The sequence below is a fragment of the Natrix helvetica genome (genome assembly GCF_964273705.1).
Source record: "Natrix helvetica genome assembly, chromosome: 1".
NCBI lineage: Eukaryota > Metazoa > Chordata > Lepidosauria > Squamata > Natricidae > Natrix > Natrix helvetica.
The window spans coordinates 116,246,812-116,259,959 of NC_138548.1; the positions used below are offsets into that span (position 1 = coordinate 116,246,812).

Here is a 13,148-nt window from a genome sequence, read left to right on the forward strand (position 1 = left end):
GTAAGTAATAAAAATAAATAATGTGTGTAAATTATGTCCCTGTTGAATGTACCAGAATAAATTTGATCAAGCTTTCCTCCCCACCCACCCCCCTCATTCTCACTCATTCTACTTCTACCTTGTTAGCAATCTTGGAAATTTTGGGTAGCACATGGTGATTTGCTTAAGCTTTCTGTGCACAAAAATTGATAGAAAAATATGTTGTTACTCTTCAGTAACAGTGAGAGTATTGAAGATCACAAAGGCAGAATTCAGTGTCCATGATCAGCTGTGGAACTGGAAATTACACTCCTGTCTTAAACGATTAAACTAGTATTATTTTGCAACTGGACTATTCTATCTTTCTGAAAAGACTCTGCAGAAGCCTATGTTTAAAGCACACAACAATTTTACTATGAAAACCATTATATTGTAATCTTTCAGACCTAAGCTTCGAAACAGAAGACGTTTTCCTCCCTGAGATCTACTACATCAAAAGCCAAACAGCAGAAAAAAAACAGGTACTTTAAAAAACAGCTTTAAAAAGAAAAAGAAAAGAAAATATGTCAACAAAACATCAGTTGAGTCAAGGCCGATGACCGGAGAAGGATTGCAATCCCTTCTCAAAGCATATACATAAAGGGATTCCCCAGTTCAGTTTTGGGAAGGCAAGAAACCAAAGACGATTGATGACATACAAGGTTATATAATATAGTTACTATAAGAATATATATAGGACATGTACCATAGTTAATGTGTGTGTGTGTGTGTGTGTGTGTGTGTGTGTGTGTAGATATCGCCATTTAAATATTCTAGAATATTTAAAGGCATAGGTGACTAATGTTAATATCTATGTTCTGTGTAAGAAGGCACAAGACAAGTTTACAGAGTTCCTTTCTCAGGTCGAAACAATCTCTGTAGGATGTTTATTTACTAGCTTACTGCCTATTCCTTTTTAAGGCACAGTTGAGCTGAGATGACCAGTTGGTCATCTTCTCAACAATGTTATTTAGAATCTGATTTCCATTTTCTTTGCGGCAGTTTCTGCCTTTCTTCCCTTGTCTTCTCTCACTTGTTCCATCACTTCCACGGGACAGAAGATGTATACAACGTCCAGCTTCCTCTCTTTCCAGAGGCAAGTATATCATACTTGAAATGCTTCTTAAAAGAATTAAAATCAATTCTGTATGCTATCATCACAATTTTTTCAAATGTGGCAAAGAGGACAGGATAGCAGGAGGAAGACACTTCCCTAAACCTAACTATGCTGCATGCTGTGGTTGAGACACCCCCTTTCCCCAGCTCTATATCTACTGAAAACAGAGAACAAACAGGAAATTCTTTGTTTTTCCCCCTGAAAGATTTAAATGTAAACACTTCAAAAGCTCTTTAAAGACACTATTACCTCATCCCTGTATTTGAAGGTGAAAGACCTCTTATCAGTCACTGGAGGGCATCCATTCAGACTAGAAAAGAGTTAATAATACTGAATCTTTTTATCCAGATCTACACCTACCCCCAAACTGAGAGAGATTTTCATGTAATCTTATTATATGAGCCTGCTGATATAGTATAGTATGAATCCATATTTAGTTAGAGGAAGTCTTTCATAACAAATGTTCTTAGAATGGAAATGTTCTTTTTTTCCTTAAAATGGGATCGGAGGGGGAGTTGCAGCATGTGACCTGTGAGCCAAAAGTATCTCTAAGCCATTGTGACACCATGGTCTGACAATATTTCTATGATGCAGCATTTCTCAGTATTGAAAACACCTATAAAATTCAACTCCCCCAAGAAGGTTCCACAACCTTTTGCACTCTGATTCAGGTCACCTTGAGGACACAGATAAACTCACAAGTGGCCTCAGTGACTCTCACAGAGCTAACTGCCAACCTTCAGAGCGCTAATAACCAGATGACTGCAAAGCATTTAAATTGATCCATTCCCCATAATTCAGTCAGAACTGAAGAAATTTCTTGGATGAGAACTGAAATGTTTTCCAGGAAAAAAAAAATAAGAAAGTCCAACTGTCTTTTGAAAAGCACTTTTGGGACAACCATGATTGAGAACATCTACAGACAACTCTGTCAAAAATGCAGAGAAACAAATTGGCCCTCCAGTGTCTTTACTGTGCTAGTATTCTCTATGTAACATCTGCAGGCAACCTAGTATTTTGCAGATATGTTGGACTAAACTCTTGGCAGCATGATTGAGCATGGGCAATGGCCAGCAATGATAAAAGTTTTAAGATTTCTGGAGGGAGCACTGCAGTATGACATGTTTGAGCACCATACTTTCTGTCAATGGTAAGGCTCTTGTTTTGAAAAGTCTCAGCCCAGTCTCTCAACTACTGTTGGTCTAGGAACGATTCCCTATCAGACAAAACAATTTAGACCCCATTGGATAGCTGTCTATCCTACATCCATTAAAGATAAACATGTTTTAGAAGCAGCCAGGGCTGAACCTGTACCAGGTCTGTACCACAATAGGAATCCTATCTATGTATGCCTTGCATTTTATGGGGAAAAAGAAATATGTATTGAAGTCTGCATAATTCTGATAAATAGGTTGTCAGTGGGAAATGTGTGGCTTTCTAGAAATACAAATTCCAGCTTCCTGCAAATAATGACCCTACTAGCTCAGTATTGGTGCTCATCAATAACTAAAGGGTGAGAGGTCCTTCATCCTGGAATACATTACTACTTCCTGAATAATCTGATTAGAAATAGTTACTTGCTTGTTTTATAACTGTGGATAATTCCTATTTCAATCCAATTTAAGATCCCCATGTTATTTAATAATGACTTTGTATAAATCCTATCTTTCTATTGGATATATAACAACACTGTAACACATATAGGATAGACACCAGGACAGGGTACGGGGTTAGTCTATGATTAGATTAGACTGATATATCAAAAGATAAGCAGACACAAAAAGCAAGGTCCTTGTATCTTCAAAAGTGGTTTACCCACTTCTGAAGCATTAATCAGAGTACAGTTCAAAGGAATTTTAGTTAGCATAATCCTGTGCAATGAATCTACTACCATTCAGTAATCTCAGAATGTTATGAAGACATAACTTAAGATAGCCATCACAATGCTTTTTAATACAGAAATTCAAAAGAACTTCAGAGAACTCATGAAGCAAAACAATGAGTTGATAAACAGTGTCAAGGAGAGTTCAAATAAGCTATGTTAAGAAACCACTGTCTCAGCAACAACTCACACCAAAGTCTCAACCAGACTTCTCCAGTTACCTACTCTGCAGCAGAGCTAAGACTAGAGAAGAGCAAATTGTCATATTGACTTGAATTTATCAGATAATATATAATTTCCTGATAAAGAATTAGAGATGGCAACTTTTATCCAGACTTTCTACTGAAGTTGTATGTAATAAGCTAAACAGTGATAAATTAAATAATTTATGAAACTTTCTTCCCAATTTATCAATTATGTCAGAACAGTTAAGGTATTCTCTTAAAAGATTATATGAAGAAACTTTCAAGCCAAACTTCCTGAGCCAGAAAGTACAATGTGAAGTCTCACTAGTTTTGGTGGCTTACTTATATACATATGAATTAAATTAATAATTTTTTTATACCACATCTCCTAATTTGGGAGTTTGTCTCAAACTCCCAATACAAAACATGAAAAATAATGAACAGAAATGCAGCCAAAATATCTCAGACGCCATCTTAAAAGGAAACAAAATGGATTTCTTTTAAATACTAGTCAGTTTTTCAGATGTAACAGAGCAAAAGCCTAGTAATTAGAGGCAGTATAACTGTAACAGATGCCATCTCAAAAATGTGAAGTTCAAAACTATAATTCTGCTCAGTGCTTTTATTAGTTCCTGTATTGGCAGACATCCAACTGATACAACTTTCCAGAGATCCTGGGGTTGTGAAAATGACACCAAATAGATTTTTTTTTGCCAGTGATGCAACTCTGAAAGACATAATGACTCTGACAAGAAGGCTTTTCTAACAAGACATTTGTTAATTAGTGAGAAATAAACTCCTGATTCACATTGGAAAATGCGTAGTTGAAATAAAAGGGTAAGGGCAAATTCAAATCTTACTCTGCTCAGCTATTGAATTACTTGCACTGTTTTCAATAACTCAGACACACATTTACACGTAATAAATCCAGTGGGACATAATCTTCAAGTAAACATGCCTGGGATCAAGCTTCCCATCTTGTTTATCTCACTATGTTCAGTCTTAAACCTTTTTACTAGAATTCAGCTGTATTTACAGTAATTGAGTGACACCAACTCCTAAGAAAGTATTATCCTGATAATGGTTCTGTATTATGTAATATTTTGAATAACTATAATATATCAATAAACAATTAACTTAACAAATTCCTTCTACTTTTTCACCATTAGATAAGCTTTAGATAAGTGTTGGAGATGAGATTCAAAAAAGAACAGTATGAAATATAATATTCCTGAATTGGTTTAGGAAGAATAGTTATAGTTTGAGTTTCTTCAGTTTATGACATTCTTTTCTGGGGAAAAAGAGGAATGAAGGAGTATTCTAGTTATCTAAAACCTAAAGGCTGTCTCCTACAAAACTGGGAGTCAGCAATGCAACATAGGCTGGTATAGCTACCTTGAAGACCAAATTAATGAAAAACCAAATTAATGAAAGGCAAAACATCTCTCTTATGCACCGCTCCTTCTGACTGACAAATCTCTGATAGATTTGAGATGAATAGAAGGCTACAAATGGAAGACAACACATGGATTTCCCATCACTTTCCATTAACTTAGAACTGCAATTGGAAAAATAAGATTTTTTTTTAAAATGAAAGCACCTCTAATTACACAGCTAATCACTGTTTCATAGATTTCAAAGAAGCTTCAACTGATTACATTGCTGCAGTCAAGGCCACACACCCAACCCAACATATTTCTGGAAGCAATATTTGCATCAGCATTCTTGAACTAACTCCTCCAAAGTCAGCTCCCCCCCTTCCCTCCCCCAAAGTCCAGGCCTTTTATAGATGCAACGTTGGAGAAGAAACTTAGGAGAATTCACTGAACAATCGGAATTGGGTGCAATAAAAAGTGTCCTTTTTATTCTAAGCCTAGACGCTTATTAGAGTTATAAGAAGTTCTAAGCCAAGAGGCATCCCAGTTCACCTCTCACGCAATCACTGGGTGGCTTTTTGACAAGCCACGATTTGTTTGTTTGTTTACCCTGGAAACTAGGGAGAGAGAACTGTCACTCCGCAAAGCATTCGCGGGGAACGGCTGTTGTTAAACGGCCTGCTCAACCCACGCAAGTCCCCTAGAATGGACGCCTCCACCCTCTTTGCCCGAAGGGCCTAAGGTCATCTCAACCCCTCCCCCCCCCCCCACACACCCGCCGTCCCTCACCCCAGCGCCTACCTTTCAACTCGGCGTAGTCCGAGAAGACTCCGTTGCTCCTGGGAGCCGTGTAGCTCTTCTGCAGCATCCGTATCCGGACTTGCTCCTGCACCCGGGCGTTCTTGAGCAGCTCGGCGTCCGGCACCTCCTTGCGCTTCCTGTCGAGCTGCTGGTCTGAGGGCAGCGCCAAGGAGCACACGCCGTTCTCCGGCTGCAGAGCCGACAAGAAGAAATTATTTTCCTGCATGGTGGCAGCAGCCTAGCAAAGCGGGACATTCAAACAGGCCCCGGCTTTTTTTCTTTTCTTTTTCTGCCCGAGGCCTCCTTGGACCCAGCAAGAAATGGCTCGGGCGGGAGAAGGGGGGAAAAAAAGTTCCGACAACTGTGGCTGTTCTTCTCTTGAGCCCGAGCGGGCCAGTTCCACACTCCGAAAAAGCGCGAACTTGTCTACAGGTGGCCTCCGGCAGGCCTTTCCTCTCTACTTCGGTTCCTCAGCTCAAGAAAGTTGTTCCACTCGGGGCGCGGGCGGGCGCACAAGCACAGACTCTCCAACCTCCCCGGTCCCGCGCCATGCCCGTCTTCCCCGCCAGCCTTGTTTTGGTCTCCTGGGACTCTCTTTGCCCAGTCCTCCCTCCCCCCCTTTACTTGTAACACACCTACGGGATCACACCCATTTCCCTAGCAATTGACGCCGGTAAGGAAGGCGGGCTTTAAGGCAGAGCAGGCCGGCCGGTTCCACCTTAAAAAAGCAGGTGAGGCGCTTAGCAAGCTGCGAGATTTCCGACAGAATCACAAGGGTGCCCGCGATGCAACCGCCGGCCCTGCCCTGCCGCTCGTCAGCCTCCGCAAACCAGCAGAAGCGGTTCTGGGTGCGGCGAGGCCTCCGGGGCTTGAAGGGGGTGGAGTGGGGGTACCATCTCCTTTCCTCCTCTGTAATGGGAGCGAAAGTTGCAAATCGCTCTGGTCTGGCTAGGGAAATTGCTTGGACTCCCTGGGGCAGAAAGGCCAGGAAGAAAGCAAGGAGGGGGAAGGCGCGCGGCTGTCCCGCCTCGGCCGAGCCCGGTTTGTGTTTTGTTGTTTTGCTCCCCTCGCATTGCCAAAAATAAAAAGTACGCGTCGAGCGAAGAGGACTGGCGCTCCAGCCGACGAAGGTCAAAGTCCCCGCGCTGCTTTCTCTCTTTTCCCCACCCAGAAGCCCGGGAGGCGCCTCTGCCTTGCCGAGCGTGCACAACCCGGTCGGCAATTAACTAGGGACGCGCGTCGCTTCCGATAGCTGGACTTCAAAGAAGTTTCAAAGGGAGCAAAAGCAGGGAGGGTTATGAGAGCGGCTTATTATTATTATTATTACTATTATTATTTCTTTTCATCAGCAGTCTTTTCCCTTTTGCAAAAGTATCTGGTGGGAGTTACGAAGGCAGAGATCAGAGCGGTGGCAGCTGCTGGCTTGGAAACTTCCTGCAAGGGGTTCCCAACTTCCCACGTGTATCCCTCGGCTGTGTTTTCGTTTTCTTTGGAGTGTGTGCACAACCATTTAAACTTGCCCGATTTCAGAAGAAGCAGAGAGAATTTCACATATCTGCGGTGACAGCCCTCGTGTCATTGCTCATCCTGCTTATCTGGCAGAAGCTAATCATTCTCTCCCCCCTCCCTACTCTCTCACACACCTTTGTTCATATGATACTACTACCATATGATACTACCACAGTCAATTATTTCCTTACATGCTGCTGCTTACACGCATTTAAGTTTGTGAGTTTCTTTGGGCAAGTAATTTTTCCTCCCCTTGGTAACCTTTTGCCTGTTACTGGACTCTGCAACCTGTTCCTTTATGCTTGTCTCCAATTGGCTTAACTGAGAGGCAATACAAATGCATAAACAGCCCATGATTGAATAACATGCTGTGCAGAGTGCTTGCACCTTGCACTCAAACAAGACTTCCCCAAGTCAAATGTGAGGATAGGGACTTTCCTTACCAATAATATGAAAGAGGATTGCCATTACTTTTTTCTGGGATTAAAAATAAATAAATTGCCAGGCTGGTTTCTAGCTACTATGTGGGTACCTAGAATTATTGTTCTGTACAGTAATAGTATGTTCTATATGGCAGCAATTGGTCCTATATCTGACACCCACTTCTTATGTCATTCCGTCAACCTTGTTGCTGTCTGATTAAGTTATATCTATCTACTGAGAGATATTTACATATTAAGAAACAGTTAAATTATATTAAAGTAGCTCAGATATTTCCAGTCTGTAAAGATATGGCTGCAAGCAATGTACCTTCAGAAGGGATGGAACCATGCAGTGAGATTTTAGGATTGATGATATTCCAAATAGTACTACGGTAATAAAATTTGACTATACTAGTAGATATGAGCCATCCTCTCCCCTCTTGCATATTACTAATTTGGTTCATTCTTGAAACAACAATTATTTCTGCCAATGTGCCAGCCTGCGGCTCGCCTGGCACAATAATTATTATATGTACCATGTTCGTAAAATTGTTTCCTTTGTATGGTCTATAGCCAAATAATAATTAACTAGCATTTACGAAGTGCTGTCAGATGTCCAGACGAAAGACTCTCTGGAGGTATGTAGCCTTGATGATAGTACAGTAATAACTAGACCCAACCCTGCTTAGCTTTATGAATTCCACACAGCACAGCACAACACTGAGTATCCAGTTATTAAACATTTCGTGATTAAAGTATGAACCACCCTCTTGGATAAGAAAGCATTCCCAAAGGAAGATGACTTTGTTAAAAAGGAGTGACCCTCTGTTGTGGGAAACAGGCCCACAACAATTGTGCAGCAATTAAGTCAAACGTTGGGACAATCTAAGCATTTCCCAGTACTATATTCAAAATGGAAATAGAATTGCATTTTGCTCTGCTTACATATTAAAGTTTATGTATAACTTGCAAACACTTTAATGTATTCTATCAAACATAATACCATAGTCTTGGATACATTAATTTTTTGATTCATGTTTTTCATTGCATTATGCAATAGGTCTAAAATTTGTGGCATATCATTTGCATTCTCAGCCAACCACTTGAGATCGGCGTAAATATAATGCACTTAGTAATGCACCATTGATGTCAGCCCAAGCATTCCTTGGAGAAGTTTGTTAGCACTTGTAGATGACTATAGAGGATATGGATTATCTAGACATGTTTGAAGGCATTCTCCATGGAATTCTATGGAAAGCTGCCCCTTGAAATGAGGATAACCTTAATTTGCGTGGCCTTCCAGAGATTCCTTTAAAAAAACGTATCTCATAGAAAGCCACTGAATAGAAAGCATTCAGGGACTGATTACAGATTAACAGAGTTGGAAGGTACCTTGTAGGTCATCTAGTCAAGCCTCCTGCCCAAGCAGGAGACCCTGCTTACACCATTTCTGACAAATGGCAATCCAATCTCTTCTTGAAAGCTTCCAGTGATGAATCTCACACAACTTCTGAAGACAAGCTGTTCCATTGGTTGGTTGTTCTCACTATCAGAAAATTTCTCCTTCCTTCTTCACTGATTGTGGAGATAAGATTATCTATGCTCTTGAGTTTCAGTTAATGGATGAATATAACATGTGTGACTTATTATTGTTCCATGTACTAATATCTGCAAACCATTTAAATCTACCTGTATAGAGATGGTAGATAAATTGCAAATAACAAAAATTCATATCTGTTTCTCTTTCTATATATCTCTATCATCTCTATCTTTATCTCCATGTCTGTCTGTCTGTCTATCATCTATTTATCCTAAATGACCAAGGACATTATACATCTTCATCATACTCGCTGTTCTGTGTTGAATCTTTCACAAGGTATTCTATTTATTTTCATTCTGTACATGCTTCCATCATATATATGTTACTTCATTCAGTTAAAAAAAACTGCAAGCACTGCAGGAACACTGCAGTTCCATATTTGTACATAACGTCCTGTAATTCAAGCCGTAAATAAGTGATGTAGCTGTTCCATAAACAAACCATAACTATATTTTAATATTTCTCCAGAAAAATGTCCATTTATGTGGCCTTACCATTTGAAAGCATTTTCACATTTATGACTTCTTTATCAGTTTTTTTCATATGTTTTAGCATTAATAGTATTTCTTTCAAACTCGCCCTTCAACATATCACATTTTTTGCCATATAACACTGTAATATTCTTATACCAGCATTGCCACACTCCAGTTCCATCCAAATCACATTTATTTTTAATTACATGCACTCTGCTGGAGACTCTTTGTTTGCTATCTTCACAGACTTTCAAAGTAATATATAAATTATTTAATCATATAGTATTTTCATTTATATCAAAATTGTTCTGCATTTTCTTTCCTTGTTTAACCTGCCTTGATTATATTTTTGCAACTATATTTTGTCTCTTTAGACATTATTTAGTACATTATTTTTTGCAGCATATTTTAATTCTCTCCCACATTATCATCTATCTCTATCGTCATTGCCATCTCCATCTTCATATCTGTACTTTATCCCAAGGAATGTTGTAGGAATCATCATTTCCCCAGGCATTCTTTTTTATACCGGTACTTAGTGTAACTCTACACATTTCTGTAATATAAATGTCTACTCCAAATAGTGTTCACATCATACTTCCTTTCATATCCTTTCCATTCATTCTGTTGGGAAATTAAACTACAACTTTAATAGAGGATTCTATTTTTATCTAGAACTCTACATAGAGGATTTACACTTTATCTTCTTGCAATAGTTTTGTGTTCATGTTTGTTCTTTTCACGTCTTTCATTTCTTCCATGTCCCTTTCCCCCAAAATCCACTATTGACAAATAATAATCTGTTCCATGCTGAAAAATTCTTATTATACTTATATCTTTGTATTAGTCTTTCATGATAAAAACAAAATTAGTGATGCTTTTTAAATAATTCTTTTTTCATGTACAGAAATACAGAAACATTTATTTAAACAACATACTGTATACATATTAAATAGACACTTTTCTAAATACTTACTCACCAAATATCATCATTTCCAGTTATTTTTGGTCTCAAAATAACTTAACCATATTCTCTATACTCTTGTCATCTTATTTTCAGACATCCATTTATGTCACTAAAAGAATATCACACCCTAGCCTCTAGTTTGATCATTTTCATTCAGAACATTGCACAATCTTCTTCAAACTCATATCCAGTACTTCCAACATTACCATCCGCTGAAATGTGACACACAGATACAACTACAAGGTATAGATTCCATATTTCCTATAACAGCCTAGGTCAGTGGTTCTCAACCTGTGGGTCGGGACTCCTTTGGGGGTTGAATAACCCTTTCACAGGAGTTGCTGAAGACCATAGGAAAACACATATTTTTGAAAAAATACGGAAAACATAACATAATTTTATGGTTGGGGGTCACCACAACATGAGGAACCGTATTAAAGGGTCGTGGCATTAGGAAGGTTGAGACCCACTGGCCTAGGTGACACCAATTCATTGAGGCTTTTACAGAAAGTCCATACTAGGTCATCAACCTTGGCCATGTCCATGTCCTACATAGTATTCCTAGCTAACGGTAAAAAATAACCCTGGTCACTTTTGGTATATTTTGGTTAATATCCCAGAAGTGAAATCTAAATCAATCTTATTTCCATGTGAAGATGGGAAACCTAGGGACTGTTTCAACCCAACATAACATTGACTGCATCCCAGTAATTAGGAGGCACACGAGTACACCAGTAGACACTTAAAATACTAATCCTAGAAAATCTTAGGTGGTTTGTGAGGGGGGGGGCAGGGCGGGAGAGCAGTCTTCAACATGACACATTGTACTCTTATCTGTAACAGCCTAAGTGCAAATAGTGTTATCCCACCCAAGAGATCTCTGTTGACTTGATACAGGAAAACAGTGTGAGGTCATTTTCATGATTCATCACAGAAAACTTTGTCTTTGTGGGAAGTCTGCCAAAATGGAAAGTGGGTCAGCCTGTGGTGACCACAGCATAAAATATGCATGACATCGATGTGTTCCGCTCCAAGTCTAGCTTTTTAAGATAAAATCTGTCCCAGGTGTTGTTTGTGCTGATTCAATGTACTTGCTTCTTTGTTTCTAACGGTAGGGTACTCTTGAATGTTCCAAGGACACCCCAATTCTGCCACTCCTCATACTGATCTTTTCTAGCCTAAATGGAGATTGAGACTTTTCAGATGAGATAGATCTTGTTGTCAGTCTTTCCCCCATGCTTGCTCTTTAGTGCTATTTCACTGAGAATCAGGGATGCTACTTTCAGAACAACTTGTCCTCGTTATTTCCTTTAAAAATGGTAGTTTGATCCCACATTTATTATTTTTATTTTATTATGTTATTTGCCCAATGTAACAAGTGTTGGGCAGATGGTGAGAAAGCTTTCCCCTCATCTCCAACAACTATCTGCGACCACTGTGCTTTTTATGCTATTTTTTTACCGTGTTGCCCCGAAAATACGACCTGCCCTGAAACTAAAGCCTTGCCACATTTTTCGCGTGGGCAAAAATATAAGCCCACCCCTGAAAATAAACCCCCTTGACAACCCCTCCCCTCCGGCCAGGCAGAGCACCGCTCACCAACATAGCGGTATCCTGAAGGCGCCAAGCCACAGGAGCCGGGGGGGGGGAGAGAGAAAGGTGCTCACATTGCTTGGTGCCTTCGGAATACCGCTAGGTTGGGGAGTGGCATTCTGCCTAGCCAGAGGGGGGAGTTGCCAGGCGGCTACTCCCTTGCAAACTGGCTCCCGAAGAGCCGGGCACAGCCTCAGGGGCGAAGCAGCCATGAGGTGACCAAGCTCACAAGCAACCGCCCGGCAAACCCCCTCTCCAGGCAGGCAGAATGCCATTCACTGATCTAGGGGGTATCACTCCAAAACTAGTTCCAGCAGCCAGCCCACAACCATAGAGCACACTCCTAGAGCGGCCACTGCTGGAAGACTCAGCAGCCAAGTTTTGGAGTTTAGAACCGGAGAAGACGTTATGCTCAGAGTGCAGCGGCGGCGGCTGCAGGGAGAGTTTGGCCCGGACATGTTGAGGCTAGGAGGCATGCCTGCTGGAGGCGCAACAGGTACTCGTGCAACCCCCTTCTCCAGCCAGGAAGAAGCTCCATGCACTGACCTAGCGAGTATCCCTAATGTGCCAAGCCGCGGGACCTGGGAAGGGGCAGAGCGCCACGTGGCTTGGCGCCTTAGTGATACCCCCTAGGTCAGTGAATGGCGCTTTGTCCAGCTGGAGAGCTGGGTTGCCGGGCGGTTGCTTGTGAGCTTGGTCACCTCATGGCTGCTTCGCCCCTGAGGCTGTGCCCAGCTCTTCGGGAGCCAGTTCGCAAGGGAGCAGCCGCCCAGCAACCCCAAAACAATAAGCCCTCCCCTATAATAAGCCCAAGGCCATATTTTGTAAGTAAAAAGAAAATAAGACCCTGTCGTATTTTCTGGGAAACACGGTATTTATTTATTACATTTTTATGTAATATCCATCTCCTCTATAAGGTGACTCTGGGCTATGCGATAAAGTCTCCACTAAAAGCATCTGATGCAAGGAATGTACTGTATGTGTTGCCAACAATGGAGCAGGGGGAGCCATCAGATAAAAGTGGGAATGGGCTTTTGCTTCCATCCCTTCTTCAATGTGCATTCACTTTTAAATAAGGATTTTTATAAGGCATTATAGTTAAACACAACTACAAACTAGTACAGCCTACAGAAAATAAAAGAATAAAAAGAAAAAAGTGCAGAAAAAGGGAAAATATTTTTAAAAAAGAAAGAAAGAATACAGGT

General features: G+C 40.6%; 1 protein-coding gene across 1 annotated transcript in view; it reads right to left on the bottom strand.

The window, feature by feature from the left end:
* PKP3 (plakophilin 3) overlaps nucleotides 1-13,148 on the bottom strand; it is an 80,367-nt gene that overhangs the window by 37,472 nt on the left and 29,747 nt on the right. The window contains exon 2 of the mRNA XM_081936841.1: nucleotides 5,380-5,569. Within this exon, the coding sequence (XP_081792967.1) occupies nucleotides 5,380-5,569 (190 nt within the window). The remainder of the gene's footprint in view (nucleotides 1-5,379; nucleotides 5,570-13,148) is intronic.